The sequence below is a fragment of the Natrix helvetica genome (genome assembly GCF_964273705.1).
Source record: "Natrix helvetica genome assembly, chromosome: 3".
In the NCBI taxonomy this organism is placed as follows: Eukaryota; Metazoa; Chordata; class Lepidosauria; order Squamata; family Natricidae; genus Natrix; species Natrix helvetica.
The window spans coordinates 130,596,331-130,615,259 of NC_138549.1; the positions used below are offsets into that span (position 1 = coordinate 130,596,331).

Sequence of the window (18,929 nt, forward strand, 5' to 3'; positions counted from 1 at the left end):
TATTTCTTCAGACTGTGAAGAAGTCTAGGAGAAGTAATGCAAATGACTCAGAAAGGGCTCTGTGGTCTGAATACCCAAATTATTGGACGAAATTATTTGTTATTTTTAACCAAAAACATAACCAAAATTGTTCTTCATCTCATTGGCAGTCAAACGAAGCAGTATATATAATTTTTTAAAAAAAGATTTTTCAGTTAAAGAAATTATTCAGCTATCATGTAAAGTACAACAAGTCAGAAAGGTTATTTCCTTTGAGCATTTTCCCTCCCTTTGAGTATCACCATATAATACTCAAACTGACCCTGTGACAATCCACATTCTTGAATCATTGCTGATTTCTGCATTCTAGCATACTGCTTCTCTTAACTGCTTGCCCCTTTAACTGACTCCCTGCTGGGAGAGCATCAGAAACACTGAAGGTATTTTTTGCCTGATTTCATAAAATCAGAAAACCTCCTTTTTCTGGTACTCAGTGAAGCTTTTGTGAATTCACATTTCTCACAAAGATCCCAGTCCCAAATCTAAGCTATTTAAAAAGAGATAAATACAATTATCTAGGTGGTCAAGAATGTTGGAAGAATGCACTACTTTCTAATCTGAAGCAAAATGCTATAAATTGAAGTGGGTTTAGATGTTAATCTTAACCACTGTTGATAAATGTTGTCGGACCAGAAACTGCTTGCTTGAAATCTTTGGCATTGTTTCTTTGTTAGCGATTGCTTGACAGACTGCAAAATACGACTGGCTATCTAACTTTGGGGCAAAACAGTATTGATTTGTTTTCTCTGTCCCGTTCTATTTCCGACTTGTAAATTATTTTACTCTGGAGATGGCAGGTTCCATTAATAGAAAATACCAGGAGGTCTTTTGGTATTAAATAATTATTTCCCATCTTTTACCTGCATTAGTTAATTTAATATTAAAGCCTTTTGAAGTTGTTAAAGCCATGTAGTTATATACATATTAATATTCTGTAATGGAAATGGGGCAGATGGCAAAAAACTCTGGTTTAGTATAATGTTATTATAAAATATGAACTGCTTTGAATAATCAAGTTTTTCCGCTGGAAGTTGGAAAGTGATTGTTTAAAATGTGTTACTTATTGTCCATGATTAACAATTATCAGTCTTTGATTCATTTCATTTCTGATCTTGGGGGGAAACTATTGCTGATATAAATCAATACCATTGCAATAGAGAAAGCTATCTTAGTTTTGTTATCTGTCAAATGACATGTGTCTTCTCTATTACTGTAAGTTGAGATCCTTTTAAATATTGCTCATCATGCCCCAGGCATTGCAGTTTGGTGTCTTTTTCCGCATTTGAAATATTTGTGGGTTTAAAAATAAATTTTAAAAAAAGACTGGAAATAATAAAACCATGGACTTCTGAACTAGCTAGTGTGCTAGTGCATTGTACCTTGTTGAGTAACCAGCAGCTCTCCAGAGGTATGGCGTGAAAGATCAGTTAATCCACAGCCAGCGTGATCAGATTGGATAGAACATTTCATGCTAATAAATATAAAAATGTGGTGCACATTTTCTGAGTGATTTCTGAAAAATAGTCATATCTTGCTGAGAAAGAGAAAGAAATGCCATACTTCCTGCCTTCTTATGACACTTTAACATTTCTAGCAGGTATACAGCAAGTCAGTGTCTAAAGAGCAAGACAAGTCCTCAGGTAGCTAAGAGCTGTTTTGTGCATTTCCTGATCTAGTACAAGAGAATGTTAGTAGCTGAGGGTTGAACCTTTGAGATTTTTATGTTCTCTGAACTTTCTTTATTGTTGTCTTTCATTATTCAACTAGGTAACATAAGTATGAGTGGAGGTGACATTTGCTGCCTATTTATATGTAATAATTTGCCCTATTTACTCTACCACATCTCCATTAAAACTAGTAGAGCAAACTCAGAGCACCAAGAACTCCATATTTCATGATTTGCTGTTGATAATCTTGATCAAAATGACTGCTCTGGAGGGGAATCAGCCACTGTGTGTCTTCATCCCTCCCATAATAGTTTCTTCCAGTTCCCTTTCAATTTTTTTCACATGCCTGCTTCTCCTGCAAATTTTCCCCTCTGATTAAAAACATAATTTGTTTTCATTTTTCTCATCACAGGTCAAAGGACTGACTGCTCTCTTGCGAGGTAGGTGTGGCAGCAAGCAGCTTCCTTGTTTGAGTATCTTCCAACAAGCAAAACAGGAGTTTCCTGCAACCAAATGTTAACTAATTCAACTCCAGTCATTGTTTTGATGGCATCACAGGTTTTCAATGCTCTTTTATAAAATGTTCATGGACATGTTGGTTTCATTTAGAAATCTTTGGAACAGGTCTGTCGGTTCCCCCCCAAAAAAATAATGTTAGGAGATGAGGCCACTTGTAAACTAGAATATTCATCAGAAACAATAGTATTAGCTGTGGTACACAGGGAGAAATTGTTGTCATGCAATTTATTCCCTTTGGTGTGTGTTGCGGAATTTGGATCCAGTGGAATTTTGAAGGGGGGCGCAGTGGCTCAGTGACTAAAACTTGTTGATGAGAAGGTCAGCGGTTCGAATTCCTAGTGCTGTATAACAGAGTGAGGTCCTGTTACTTGTCCAAGCTTCTGCCAACCTAGCAGTTCGAAAGCACATAAAAAATGCAAGTAGAAAAATAGGGCCCACCTTGGTGGGAAGGTAACAGCACTCTGTGTGCCTTCGGCATTTAGTCATGCCGGCCACATGACCACAGAGATGTCTTTGGACAGCACTGGCTCTTTGGCTTAGAATAGGAGATGAGCACCGCCCCTAGAGCCGGAAATGACTAGCATGCATGTGCGGGGGAACCTTTTCCTTTACAACTAGATCATTACAGAGATTTGCATAATATTGATGATATCATTTTACTGTCAGTCGAAGGGCCGAAGGAGCTATTACATTTGATAATGGCTTTACACCAGCAGTGGATATCTCTATCCAATTATCCACCCCGGCACAAAATATTGTGATAGTTGTATAAGTATTTTGAGGACATAAAACCATTTGCTTCCTCACCTTTGCTCCAGGACTTTTTTGCTGGTAGAAAATGGGACATATAGGTAAAAGATAAAGTCCTCTTGACCAAGACATGTAACAGATATGTCTGCACATTTTCTTGTCAAAGATATAGAAGTGGTATGCTGTAGCCTTTCTCAAAAGGAAACATAGAGACAGAATTCCAAATTAAGTGAAAAGCAAAATTTAACTTGGAAGCATTAAGCTTGTAATCATGTTCCAATTACCAAATGCACTTCAGAAAGAGAAAGAAAAAGAGATCAGGTTAATAACATTTTACTGTGCTGCATTTTTTTAACTGGTTGAGTTCTCACATCATGCTAAGCCATAAACCTTATAAACCATAATGGTTGGTTGGTTTGATTCTGGCTTAGCTCATTGTGAACCAAGCCCATGATTTGATTATTTAGCCAATAATATATCATAGGTTCTCTAGATTTACTCAGGCTAGCACTGTGCTCTGCTAGATTCATCTCTACAGTAGGATAAAAAGCCCTGAAAAAAAATATTGAAGTGCTTTTGATTGCCTAACAGAGGAGGGGAGAGATCAATCATACAGAGGTTTTTCTTCCATTTTGCCCCACTGACCCCATCTGGTCTGACAGAGAATTGGATTAAATCAGTGAAGAGAATAAACGTTTTGTTATAACTGGGCCTGACATCAATCATTCTATCATAAATGTCATTGCAGATGTGGAAATAATAATTGAAAAAAATGACTTTTTATAGGTCTTCTGTGGAATGTTACAAATCTCCAAATTGCCATTATTGTTGGCTTAGAAGCAAAGATGTATGTCCATATGGTACATGTTTGTATTTTTTTTAAAAAGGTTAGCTGTTCTGGAATAATTACTTTAATTTATATATCCCTGTGGAAAGAAAGATAGGATATAAATCAAGTAAATAAATAAAATTTTAAAAATCAAGGTCAGCTGATAATTCCTAATTGGGAACTGACACTTGCAGTAATGAAATACGATTCATTGTGGTACTATATTAAATATAATGGTATTGAGATCAACATTTGAAAATACCTTAAATTGGCTGTGGAAGGAACCTGCATCACCATCATTTTCATTTAATTATTATTAATAATAATTCAACTATGATTGGGAGTATATTGGAATTCCATTACTATTCCAATCCTTGCAATGTAATCATCATTATCATACAGCTTATTGATATCGCTGTACCAAGAGATGCCAGAGTAGAAGAAAAAGAACTGAAAAAATCATGAAATATTGTGACGTAGCCATCGAAACTACACAGCTATGGATGAAATATGTAACAGTGATACCCATTGTCATCGGGGCACTTGGTACCATATCCAATAAGTTTACAAAACACATCAAGAAATTGCAGCATCCTGCAATAACACCAGCACAGAAAAAAACTGCACTACTCAGAACATCATATACTTTAAGATACTTGGTTGATACCTAGGATGCTGGCAGCAACCCGTATCAACCATCAGTACCAGTCAATGGTATTTGTGACACATTTAAATGTTCAGTTGATTGAGTTTCATATTTAATTAATAAAAGAGATTGATTATGATGATGATAGATGCCTAGGATGCTGGCAGTAACCTGTATCAAGCATCAGTGCCAGTCAATGATATTTGTGATACATTTTTAAATGTTCAGTTGACTGAGTTCCATGTTTAATGAATAAAAGAGACAATGATAATAATAATTTATGTACCATTCAACACCAACTACTTCTTATGACTTACAATTATCAAAACATCTAAAAACAAAGAAGAGTAGGAAAACACAGATAAAAACAGCACAATACAGAACAACAACAGAGGAAGCATCTGGATTCTTTCTTAATTCTTGATTACTTTTTTCAAAATACCACAACATTAAAAGTATGTTTCTTAAGCACAAGAAGGTTGCTTTTCTTTCAAATTCATCATCCATCTGTTCTGGCAAGGAGTTGAATTAAATAGGATTTTTCCCCAGTAACCTTTATTTCCAGCAGCTATAGGAAAATTGCTTTATTTTAAGGAGAGTTGATTCAATATTTGGTTGAATCTGAATAGATGGCTTCTTCCAGTCAGCATAGACCATTCTAAGCTAGATGGATCAATATTCTGAATTGTGTTGGTAGAACAGGATCCTTCGTGTTCTCTGTGTTTGTTATTCTGACTGAGTTCCCACTTTCCACTAGACCAGGGGTGTCAAACTTGATTTCATTGAGACCCTCATCAGGATTGTGTTTGACCTCAGGGGAGAGGTGGGTGTGGCCAGGATGGGCGTGCCAGTTCGACATCACTCATGTCGGGGGCGCCTGTGATAGCTCGAGTGCTTTGCTAGAGAAAAAAGACTCCCTGTCCTGTTTTAAACTGCGATGGCCTCCTGCAACACTCTGCCAGCGAAAATGGAATTCCATTTTCACTTGCAGAGGCACCATGGGCCAGTCCTTCTCTGCTTCCAGGGTGGCCCCAGGGGCCAGATCTAAGCACCCTGGGGCCAGATTTGGCCCCGGGCCCTGAGATTGACACTCCTGCACTAGACAATGATATTTAAAGCATAGTTTGTTTGCCAACCCAGGCTCACACAGGAAGTTAAGACCAAAGCAAATCAATCATATTCTGGCTAACCATAATATATAAACTATCTCATTTATGTTCTCTAACACCCTAATGGCACTTTCTATTGAAGTTTCAAAGAGGAGACTAAGAAGGAAACAAGATTTAATCCTTACATTTTTGCCCATCCCTGCCAATCTTTATCAAAATTGCTGTTTATCTGACAACATAAACAGAAGGGAAGCAGCTTCTATTAACTGTTGCTTTCAGTTGATGGATAATAGGGAAAAGTGAGTATAACTCCTGGGATTCTAAGTAAACTTCACGGAAAACAACTGGGCATCACGTTGTAATTGCAAGCATCTATTTGTCCATTGTAGGTGAAAGTAAGCATATAGTAGTAATTAAGCTCAATCATTTGTGTGTGTTATTTGCCACTGATTTGGGGCAATAACATTAGGTTAACTATTTATTGTTAACCATTATGGAGCTATTGTCAGAATAACAAAATTGGATGTAAATCATGGTGAAATTCATTTTTTTTTACTACCAGTTCTGTGGGCGTGGCTTGGTAGGCGTGGCAGGGGAAGGATATTGCAAAATCTCCATTCCCACCCAACTCCAGGGGAAGGATATTGCAAAATCTCCATTCCCTCCCCACTCTGGTTCCAGCCAGAGGTGGTATTTGCCGGTTCTCCAAACTACTCAAAATTTCCGCTACCAGTTCCGCTATCAGAACCTGCTGAATTTCACCCCTGATGTAAATATGTAAGATTTTAAAATGTGTGCATTGTATTTATATACTAAAGTTGATAGTTGAACCAATTTTGTTGTATTTAAGTACAATGACAATAAAGATTATACTTATACTTACTTATAGGGCACCAGAGCAGAAAACAAACAGAATAAGGAAATAGAAATGAAAACTACCTTTTTTTTTTACAGACTACTGCTCTGTATCAGTGGCCCCCAATCTTTTCGGCAGCAGGGACTGGTTCTGTGGATAGAGGGTTTTTTTGTGGACCAGAAAGGGGTGTGTGTGTTCATGTGCTGCCTGCATCCTGTGGATGGAGCTTCCTTTTTTTTTTGCGTGGCCCGGTTTCTAGCATGCCGTGGACTGGTTTCAATCCACAGACCAAGGGTTGGGGACTCCTGCTCTATATTATCTGTAGATGTGTACTTCAGCCAAGTAGTGATGGAAAAACTATTACCTGAAATAAGAACTTCTATATACACCAAAGTATTACTAACTGCTATTGCAACCAAAAACTTGTATGGAGTGAGTGTGTCACGTACTTCAATTTTTTTCCCTTCAAAGTTATTTTAGAAGTCATAAGTCAGCCTAGAGAGAACTCTGTTTTCCCATAGGAAAGATTTCAATCACATCAGTTCAAGTGTAGTTCCACAGGTCCTCAAGAGAGCCATCCAAGTGATTAAATTGAAGTGCCTTGGATCTGTAGATAAATTATAAAGACAAACTAAACTTCTGTGAGTCTTAAGGACTCCTGAGAAATACCATTAGGTTAGCTGCCACCATAGATGCACTGCATAAATCTTCTAGCTAACTTCAAATATCACTACATTCCTTGGTCATTGAAAACTGTCATCAGAGAAACCCTTAATCCTCTGCCTCAAGTGACAATCTCAGCAGATATGATGGTACTCCAGTATATTTAAAATGAGTGACAAGGTGTTCCACATGAGAACACCTAAGCAAATGTTTTAATGGCTATTCTACTCTTTCTGAATCTCCTAGTAATATATAAGAAATCACAAACATATTTATGAGATGGTTTGTATTTGATCTTGTTATTTCAATCCTACTACTTTTATTGAAGACATGTTTTTAAAAAGTGTCATTAAGTTTGAATTTTCCTCACCACAAGGGTGAGGAAAATTCAAACTTAATGACACTTTATTAAAACACGTCTTCAATAAAAGTAGTTTTACCCAGCAGAGCACGACTTTCTTAGCATGGTGCTGCCTTTAAATAATTTCCAAATGACATTGCAGAAAGAAGGGACTTTATAGTGATGCTCTCTAAGATTGGAGATAAAAGGTTAAGTATAGCCTTCTGTTAGCAATAAGATCTGCTGTGCCTGTTTGACCATTATAGTACTTTTATTTTAAATTAGATTTTAAGCAAATTAATGGAAATATTTATTGTCTTTGATTCTTCTCTACCGCTACTCACTGATGAGCTATTTATATTTCAAATAAACTAATATTTTGATTGTAAATGATTTATTTGAAACATGTTTTTGTTTTGTTTTCCTGTTCTCCCTCATCTGTTGATAATGGTTCGTGTGAATTCTTGGATCAACAGCAGACGCAGTTCTACTATAAGAAAGCAGGTAAGAAATGTATTTAAATGACAATCAAATCATTCTATGGTTGTCAGCTGTTACTGAACGTGCTGTTGCTGTCAGTTGTTTCTGGACTGGTCTTTTTTGCAGCAATATTTTGTGGGCTGCTTTAAAAGGAGCAGAGAGTCTAGAACATGGAGAGCAATTGTTAATTAGTAATTCTTCTTTGCCTGGGTCAGACCCCATATGAAATATTCTGTCTGGTTCTGGGCACTGCATCTCTAAAAGAATGATGACCAATTCGAGTAAGTTCAGCAGAGCACAACCAAGATAGTGAAGGAAACCAAACCCAGAGTAGTTAAAGAACAAGGTTCTTATAAGAAGGACAACTAAGGTAAAATATGAAAGCAGTCTTCAAATATTGAAGGGTTGTCACAAAGAATATTATTTATTTTCCATTACCATGGAGGATAGGTCAGAAACATTGAGTTAAAACTAGAAGAAAGGCGTTTGCTGATTGAGCTATGAACAGTAGAACAGGCTGCCATATGTTATGACAAATTCTCCTTTACTAGAGTGCTTGAAGCAAAAAAAAATGTAATTGTTCCTACATTGCATAGCGGCTGAATTAAATTATCTCTATAGTACCTTCCAACTTTATGTTTCTCTGATTTTATGGTAGAAGGTAAGAAGACCATTGAAAATGTTTGAGAAAAACAAAGAAAATGGATAAATCCAAAACTTTATATATATATACCCAGTGAAGTTCGCAGATCAACAATCCCTTCTCTAATATTTATAAACAAAAAAGCTGCTACATAGAAGGTGAAAGGGGCATTTGCCTCTTCTTCTGATGCTGTCTAAGCACATTTGTGAGGACGAGGCATAACTTGATACTAGATTCCTGAGAAATCAACCAATGCTTACCCTATGTTAGAATTTATCTCACTTACACCTTATTAGCAACACTGTTGAAACCTGTTTTGAGATAAGGCTTCATCAGGATCACCAATATCACTTGGTGGAGAATAGCTCAGAATCTGTATTTCATACCATTTTCTCTGCCTCCTCCTGTTCTCCAAGCTTTATTGGTGACCAGGCATTGATGAATGAAGATCAGTTACCTTTTGGATGACTAGGGAACAATTTAGAGTGAATTGCCAGTTTGAAGTCATGTATCAACTGAATTTCATAGTATGTGAAAAGGACCATCCTATGTTCAATTGTTGCTGTGCATATAACATTGAAACTTAGAGGACCTGGTGGGAGGTGAATACTCAGGCAAACTAAAGGCCCCTGCGAATTATCTGTTGATTCATTTTGAGGCCAGAATTTGCTGAACTTCGTTTGAGGCTATCATTTACAGTGGTGAAATTCATTTTTTTTTACTACCAGTTCTGTGGGTGTGGCTTGGTGGGCGTGGCAGGGGAAGGATACTGCAAAATCTCCATTCCCACCCCATTCTGGGCCCAGCCCAGCCCAGAGTGGGGTGGGAATGGAGTATTTGCCAGTTCTCCGTACTCAAAATTTCCGCTACCGGTTCTCCAGAACCTGTTGAATTTCACCCCTGATCATTTATCTACAGTGCTATAAGTTGACATTTTTTGTATTTGCCCAGAATAAATAAATGTGTCTGTGAATGGGTCCCTTACCTCTTCCTGCTTGGAATTTTTTAACTTGAAGCTGTTGCCCTCTAATGGCTGGAATTTACCTGAGCAGTTTTTTCTTTTCCACTTTGGTTCACCTTTATGATTTACAGCTTAACTGCTCCATTTCACTGTAATTGTGTGTTTCAGCACTACTGTCAGCACCTCTTGCATTATTTTCTGGTTTGTTAGGTAGAAGTGTGTGTGTGTGTGTGTGTGTGTGTGTGTGTGTGTGTGTGTGTGTGTAGGGAAGTGGGAGGAAGATGTGCTGTGGCCATAAGATAAATTCCAGTGTCTTTTTGTCCCTATCTGATGACTAATGACATGCTCATTTTTAATATACTATTGGAAAAGCTACCAGGCTGTAAAATTTCATTCAGAAGAGCTGGTTTACAATGCTTACTAGTACAAAATATCCCTTGTTTGAAGGGTTAAAGGAAGCTGGTTCTTTATCCCTGTGTGCACATATATACAGCTGCTTTGCTTCACGGATGGTCACAACAGAAGTGTTATCTGTACATGCGCGCATACGCACACACATGCACGCACGCACACACACAAACCACCAAGGGCAATATTCAAAGCAGCAATGCTGATCTTTCCAGAGGAGGAACAGCTTTAATGCTGCATGCTGTCATGCTTTGCAAAAGACCTCGCGGCATGCTTTATAGCGTTCTAGAAGCTATAACATATGTTCACGGTAAAGTGAGAAATTGGGGTTTCTTTTTTTTTTCTCTTCAAGAACAGCTTTGATTTGAGGCTTCACTTGTAGTTTGTTGTCATTTAATTATTAGCTTACAGTAAAACATATAGAAATCTTCATTTAATTTGTCCAGAAATTTCTGTTTTTCTATTCTGTAATATAAGTAATGATAAGCAACTATTTGTCTTTTTTGCTAACAACAGTACTAGCAATTCATTTAAAAATAGCAAAATATCTATCTGTTTGAGAAAACATAGGGAAGCTCTGTTCCAATATGGAGATTCTATATTGTCTATCAGACTAAGCAGACTAAAAATAATGGGGGGGGGGGGACCTGCCATTGAGACATATCTTTCCTTGGTTGATGACATCACATCTATAAGCCAAAAGGTATAATGATACATGGAAAGATCTTGGGATCCTGAGCAAAGAGATAACTATTAAAGGAGCTGACTATATCCTGAAATAGAAATAATATGTATTTAAATATCCCAATGGTTATCATCATAAAAAGTTTCTTAAGGAAAAAAACCTTTAAATTCTGTCTTAATTTTATTTAGTAGTATATTGCACTAAATAGGGACACGGTGGCTCAGTGGCTAAGACGCTGTGGTTGTCGATCAGAAAGTTCGGCAATTTGGCAGTTCGAATCCCTAGCATCGCCTAACAGAGTGAATTCCTGTTACTTGTCCCAGCTTCTGCCAACCTAGCAGTTTGAAAGCATGTAAACATACAAGTAGAAAAATAGGAATCACCTTTGGTGGGAAGGTAACAGTGTTCCGTGCGCCTTCGGCATTTAGTCATATCGGCCACATGACTACAGAGACGTCTTCGGACAGCTTTGGCTTTGAAACGGAGATGAGCACTGCCCCCTAGAGTCGGGAATGACTATCACATATGTGAAAAAGGAACCTTTACCTATATTGCAGGGTTTTTTTCCTATAAAACTATTATTTTCGGTGTTAATAGTCATTAAACATCATTGACCATATATAAACACTGTCTATTCCCAGCTTCCCAGTATGTGTATTTATTGAATAATATCTTTTGGAAATAAGTATCTCTTGGTAGACTATTTCAAAGAATATAAAGTTCAGAAATTCTCTCTCTCTCTCTCTCTCTCTCTCTCTCTCTCTCTCTCTCTCTCTCTCTCTCTCTCTTTCTCATCATAATTTGTCCATTTTGTCATTCAGGATTCCAGCCATGTGATTCCTTTGGTGGTAGAGAGCTGTATACGTTTCATTAGCAGACATGGTAAGTGTGAAAAGGAAACCAAATCGCAGGGTTTTACTTTATTGTTGAGTATTGTGACACAGTTTTAAGGTATTTATAAACAAATGTCTGAAAGAGAGACACTGTGCAGTGTTGTCACTTTTTTATTCATGACTTCCTCTGTTAAGTTTTAGGATTTTTTTTGACTTAACATCTCTGCCAAATGCAGCTCAAAAATGCAGTTTGCAGTGGTTACGCCTGGATCTTTCCCTTCTTTAGCTTTTACTGGCCGATAAAAATGCTCCTAATTAGACAGCATTTGACTGTTGAGCTAATTATCAGTGATGGTTATTCTTGGCTTTTTTTTATCTGCACTTTTCTACTATGCAGCATATTAATCAGTAAATGTTTGTTTTTATGGTTTTGCTAGCCACCTACAGTGGAAGAACATGGTAAAAATCAAACATTGGAGTCCTAGCGGACAATCATTTAAATATGAGCCAGCAGTGTGCTGCAGCTGTCAAAAAAGCCAACACAGTCTTAGGTTGCATTAACAGCTGAATAGAATCAAGATCACAGGAAGTGATAATACCATTCTATAATGCCTTGGTAAGACCACACTTGGAACATCGCATCCAGTTTTGATTGCCATGATGCAAAAAGGATGTTGAGACTCTAGAAAGAGTACAGAGAAAAGCAACGAAGCTGATTAGAGAACTAGAGACCAAAACATATAAAGAACGGTTGCTGGAATTGGGTATGTTAAGTTTAATGAAAATAAGAACTAGGGGTGACATGATAGTAGTGTTCCAATATCTCAGGGATTGCCACAAAGAAGAGGGAATCAAGCTATTCTCCAAAACATCTGAAGGCAGAACAAGAAGCAATAGATGGAAACTAATTAAGGAGAGAAGTAATCTAGAACTAAGAAGAAATTTCCTGACAGTTAGAACAATTAATACAATTATTTTGTACAATGACAATAAAGACTATACTATATTAATCAGCGAAACAACTTGCTTCCAGAAGTTGCAAATGCTCCAATACAGGAAGTTTTAAAGAGGAGATTGGACAACATTTGTCTGAAACAGTATAGGGTTTCCTGCCTAAGCAGGGGGTTGGACTAGAAGACCTCTAAGGTCCCTTCCAACTCTGTTATTCTGTTCTGTTCAAAGAAGCATGCTTGGTTATGTTATGTTTTGCCAACATATTTCAATTTTGCATCAAATATTTTTCAATGTTCTTATATCAAAAGTAATTTGTAATAATCAAGAAGTAATAAGTTACTGTGAAATAAATGCCTCTTTGTCACTTAATGACATATAAGAAACTTCTTCCAATTTTAAAGTTTCATCAGGCACTACCCACGCGTATACTTGCTCCAATCAGAGTGGAAAGTATGCATTTATCTACATAATAAAGAACTGTTTGTTTAAATCTGTAGGCTGTCACAAGTTAAATGATGCATGGAACAAACACACATTCACAGGAAATAAGTTATCCTTTCACATAATTGAAAAACAGTGGAGGAAAAGAGAAATATAATAAAGTCAGAGATAATCCAATGTTAAAATAAATGGCCTCAGATCAAAGCTGTACATTTTATGCAGCGATTTTTGTTCTAATTTCCTTCTAAGCCAATGCAAGCATACCATTCTATCCATAGAAGAAGTACAACTTCTATTATGAAAAACCTTTTATGGGAGACTTATATTTTTCTGTGTCCAGAGTGTTCATTCTATAAATAGTTCTCTATTTTACATCAAAGGATTCTTTCATTGAAAAAATCAAAGATTTTAGATCTAAATCATGTATAATAGACCAAATAATAGATCATGTATCTCAATCTCTAGAAATTGGATTGCATATATCCATTACACACACGCACACACACGCACACGCACGTACACCCCTGCTTAAAAGAAGATTTGACTGATTTACCTTCAAATGTCTCCTGATTAATCTAGCCTGAAAGCCTCCACCAGGGATTGAGTACTAAATTCAAGCAATTTTGTAATTAGTATAATGATTTAATCATGCTATGCACTACAATTTGGGTCAATATCCCATACACAACAGAGCATCAACATTTATTGTTTATTTTAAACCCACCTTATAATAATAGATCTCTAACAGGATTCAATCAATGGGGAAAAAAGATAAAGCAAGCAAGAAAAGCAACTGTTAGAAAAAACTATATAGAGGCTAGATTGTCACAGAAACCACAAGCCTTAGATTAATTGCACTCTAAGCAAATAAACATTGGTACAGCTTGGCCTTCACATAGAGAGGTCACCACAGTCAGGGAACCAAATTATTTATCTTGGGTCTACATCAGGGGTGTCCAAACTTGGGAACTTTAAGACTTGTGGACTTCAACTCCCAGAATTCCCCAGCCAGCTGGCTGGGGAATTCTGGGAGTTGAAGTCCACAAGTCCTAAAGTTCCCAAGTTTGGACACCCCTGGTCTACATGTAACGTGCAAATCTTCATAATTAGTTACAAATAACAATCTCTGACAGATCTAAAAACTGAGGCGTGTGTACAAAGAGACAGGTGCTACATTTGAGGACACACATATATGCAGTACTGTGCAGTGAGACATGTATGGATCTGTACCGTGGAGAAACAAAACAACCGCTTTACAAACATATGGCACAACATAGGAGAACAAACTCATCAGGATAGGATTCAGCCGTCCATCTGCATTTGAAAGACAAAGGTCAATCTTTTGGAGATAGCAAAGTCCACATTCTGGACAGAGAGGAGTTCTGGTTTGAAAGATGGGTCAAAGAGGCCATTTACATTAAGATTGAACAGCTCTCTCTCAACAGAAAGTGAGGGATATGACCCTGCCTATCTCCTGTTTACCACAGAGTCCTTTCAGCAGTTCCAAGAATGTTCCTCACCCATTTGCACTATTCAGGTGAGGCACAGATAAGCCTCCAAGTGGCCTCAATGACTTTCAGAAAGAGTGCTAATGACTAGATGACTGCAAGGAATGTAAATCTTTACATTCTCCACCATTCAGTCAGAACTGAAGAAGTTTCTTGGACAAGAAGCGAAACATCTTCAAGGAAAAACAAAATCCAGTTGCTATTTGATAAAGCACTTTCAGGACAAACCTTGACATGCATGATGGAGAACCTCCATAGATGTTGAGGACCCACACTGTCTAATAGGAATTATAAGATCCTAGGAATGTTTTTGGACTGGATTTATTACTCACTATGGCTTAGTTGATGTACAAAAATGTCAATTGTTTCAAGTTTGGAAGTAATTGAAAAATTATTCAGTATATATGTATGTATTTAGTGTGTGATTGTGTTCACATACCAACATACATATATACAAATATACACATATACATATATGTAGCATTTGTGTACAACAGATGTGTAACAATTCTCTAAATCTATTCTGGAAGACATTCTGTTTCAATTTATTTAAAGTACAAAATCATTGAATGCTGTAATTGGTGAATGTGTCATAGCTTCCTCTAACCAAAAAAAGGTGGAAGGGTATCATTTGTGTAGTTCCTTCAGTTTTCATGGATTCTTCCTATTTTCTTCCCAGGACTTCAGCATGAAGGAATATTCAGGGTATCTGGATCTCAGGTTGAAGTGAATGATATAAAAAATGCATTTGAGAGAGGTAAGAGCAGTTAAGATTGCCTCTGCATTTGCTTTTGTGCTTCAGGATTTAAGAGATGCTAAGACTGAAGTTGCAAATGAAGACAAGATCTTTTTTCCCATGGTTCTCATGCTGCTATAATGAGTATGTTCTCCATATTCTCGTCTCTCTCACTCCCCAATGCTCAATAATCTTTGGCATCTAAATCCCTTAGGTTTCTGCTTCTTGTCACCTCACTATGTAAACATTTCAGACTGAAGGTGTATGGAATTTCTAAAAGGCCTTATAAATTATTTTAAATTGCTTTAAGTTATGACATTTTCATAAGTAAATGGGATAGTGACAGCAGGAAGTTCATGAGGGGAAAGTTCAGCAGAAGTGGTTGAAGGGAGAACTCTTCAAATCTGACATAGGTTTCCTCACATATTTTGTCCCCCAAAACTCTCATAGAAAATTCTCATATTGCATCCTACAATGAAAAGAAAACCATTCAGTACATGCTTGTGCTTTTCTTTAAACACAAATAGTTTCAGGAGAGGAGAATTATGAATGAAGCTGTTTGAAAAAAATGGTTTAGGATTTTGAATAAGCTGTGCTTTTGACCTCTGTTCGTATTGATTTACACTATGATGTTGTGGCTCTTTTATACATAATGCTTACCTTATTTTGTTTTTAATCATTTGTATGCTGCCTGTTTTGTAAATTGGATGATATATAAATAATTTAATTAATTGAATTTGAGATTTTCCTTAATAAATATGGTCATGGAAAGATGGAGCATTTTTGTCTGTGAGACAGAAGGTAAATGTATGCAAAGAATAAATACTGAATTTTACAGAACAAGGGATGTTGGTACCTTACACCCTTAACATCCCTAATCAACATACCCAAGGAAAAGGACCAATTGAATTCAGCAAGAGCTGAAAGTGTATAGGTTCCCAAGATTCTAAGAGACACATCAAATCGTTCTAGCATTATTATGTAAATATTATATTTAACTAAAAGAAAGGTAAATTGTTTACTTTTAAAATGGAAGACCTATTATATATTTATTGACAAAGCAGTCATGGAAGCAATTCTTCTTCTGTCTGATCTTTCAGTGAAGGATTGCTCTAAATTCCAGATCACCTTTCTTTGATGTCAGTGCAGTACAAAATACTAACTTTTCTACATCCATTTCTCATGATCTTGTCAAAGCACGTGCAGTACTAAAACAGTAAATGATAATAACATTTCTTGTTCTATCAAAAGGCTCTTGATGAGAATATTGAGGAAAATTATCTAATTAATTATCCTGTGAACTATTATGATAAAGCTGAGTTGCAATGGTTTCAGTTACATTAAGAAAATTAATTATTTCCAATAGTGAGGTTTTAACAGCAATCCTTTCTTTGGCTCTCATGATAGCAGTAGATGGATTCCAATATGCCAAAGAAGTATGTGCTTCTGCTTTTCAGGCATGACTGGTTATTGACATTGTTCATTTGACATTTTTGCAAACATTCTGAAACCAGAGCATCCCAAAATAGAACTTTCACGTGTTCCATTTTAAACCCCTTTGCACCAAATCAGCCTTTCCATTGCAGTATGTATCCCCTTAATCAGAGTGTGAATTGCCTGTGTTGTAGCTCCATAATATCTACTAGCTTGAACTATGTTGCTAATAGAATAGAATAGAATAGAATAGAATAGAAAAGCTTTTTTGGTGAAGTGTGATTAGACACACAAGGAATTTTTCTACAGTGCAGAAGCTCTCAGTGTATAAGCAAAGCAATAGGGTAATAATCATAATAATGATTATGATAGAGGGTAATAGAGAAAATGAGAAGGATAATAATAGTGCTACAGTAGTGATAGCCTTATGCTGGATGCCACTTTTAAGAACGGGAATTAATTTTTTAACTAGATTGATTTTTGAGCCAAAAGTCTATTTTCATTTTCAGAACAAAATCTTATTTAATTTTCCTTCCTCCCATGTCTTGCAGTTTGTTTGTTTTTTTAAATGTGCATATACCCTATTTACTCTGTTGTTATTGTCTTTGTTTTGTGGTAACCAGGGGAGGATCCACTGGCTGGAGACCAAAATGACCATGATATGGATTCAATAGCGGGTGTCCTAAAGCTTTATTTTCGTGGGCTAGAACATCCTCTCTTCCCCAAGGAAATCTTTCATGACCTGATTGCCTGTGTCAGTAAGTAGCACAAAAATGCACAAGCCAGTTAGCAACTTTGCAAGGAAATAATGTATATGTGTGTCTGTGTGTATTAATACTGACCTATAAATAGAGCAAACAAATTAAGATCTTTGAATATTTGAAGTAGAAATTATTTTCTTCCCCTACTCATTTTCTCATGAAATAGTGATTATATCTAATCTCTACTCTGTGGTATGTTACCATCCTATTCATCTCTGCTGAGTATCTTTCCTTCAATCCGGTATTTTTTGGACTTAATGCTATCTTTTAGAAACCATACCACTGGCTTCTCAGAACATTCCTTAATCCTGACAGTATCTCACAGGAGACTAAGAGATCTGAAACATGTCAGTTTGCTTCTGAGATAGTAAATATACAAAATCAGAATAAAAGATTACTGTTTGCCTCCCACTGGGTCGTAAGCTAGTGGAACAATTTGTATTTCTCTCAATGTTCATCTAAATCCCACCACACATTGCTGTTAATCTGGGGCTTCCATTTTGATTAACTGATTAAAAGGGTGATTCTGTGTGCCGCCCCAGTAGAGTCTAATGTGATCATTATAGCTCTTAAGGCTAATGCTGACAGAATAAGAGTAAGGATATAGATTTTAAGACATAAATATCTGTCTCTCTCTTTTTAAACAAAGGCTTTTTAAAAAAATGTTGAAACATTTGCCTGTTAGAGGGTTTGATCCCACTATATTATTAGCTTATCCTTCCCAATGTCATTTCATTTGATTATGCTAAAGAAAAGTGACTGACTAGGTAAATTAGTAAACTAAAATAATCCAATGCAGAACATTTTTTACTTTAAAAGGAGCCTTTTAAGGAATTGTTTTGTCCTTTTTTTGTCTTTATCATCTGAAGGTAATGTCAGATCAATATGGACGTCATCATTTACTTAATTATTTATTTAAGAAACAGAAAGACAGCTAACAGCTATCTGTTGGTCAGCATATTCCTTAAAGATACTAGACAATCCACACAGTATTTTTCTGCAGCATATAGGAAACAAATTAAGCTGATATCTTACACCTCATCATTTCAAGGGTATTAATACTTTCCCTGGGACTAATAGGTTTACAGTGACGGTCTTGGTGCTGACTCACTTCTATAACAAACAGTGAATTCATTGTCAGAGCATAAGAAGGACCATGCTGGAAAAAGCCTTTGAAGTAAGATATAGGAGAGCTCCTCTTAAAAAGATCTGCAGTTTCATTTTCACAACAAATGAGTCTATACAGTTTAACTCTGTTAGATGAAAAGGGCAGCTTGTTGCCAAATAATTCTGAACTTCCAGAGCCAAGGCTTTGTGCTGCCCACTTTTTTCCCATTATATCGCTGTAGACATAGCTCTTTCTGTCATCATTCAGGAATGCTAATCTGCCTGTGGAATATTAAGCTAAAGATTTCTTTTGAAACACCCACCTTAAGAAACTAAGTGTAATAGACTATCTGATGTAATTGCTACAATGGATAGTATTCAGTACTTCCACACTTGACCAGCTTCAGATTTTCATGTCCTGTTCTCTTAAATCAGAATATAATTAAACGTTCTGTACATCTTCACATACACGAAGCATTCTAAAACTATAATTCTCAGTATTTCTATTCTGAAATTTGGAGAGAAAAATGTCCAATTATCAAAAGCAAAATTATGAGGGA

General features: G+C 36.5%; 1 protein-coding gene across 4 annotated transcripts in view; it reads left to right on the forward strand.

Moving 5' to 3' along the window:
• SRGAP2 (SLIT-ROBO Rho GTPase activating protein 2) overlaps nucleotides 1-18,929 on the forward strand; it is a 217,313-nt gene that overhangs the window by 169,983 nt on the left and 28,401 nt on the right. For all 4 annotated transcript variants that reach the window (XR_014174905.1, XM_081947182.1, XM_081947183.1 and 1 more), the window contains exons 12-16: nucleotides 2,119-2,146; nucleotides 7,895-7,922; nucleotides 11,417-11,477; nucleotides 15,011-15,088; nucleotides 17,125-17,259. Coding sequence is in view for 3 of the 4 variants with exons in the window: in XM_081947182.1 (XP_081803308.1) it covers nucleotides 2,119-2,146; nucleotides 7,895-7,922; nucleotides 11,417-11,477; nucleotides 15,011-15,088; nucleotides 17,125-17,259 (330 nt within the window). In the remaining variant the exon portion in view is untranslated. The remainder of the gene's footprint in view (nucleotides 1-2,118; nucleotides 2,147-7,894; nucleotides 7,923-11,416; nucleotides 11,478-15,010; nucleotides 15,089-17,124; nucleotides 17,260-18,929) is intronic.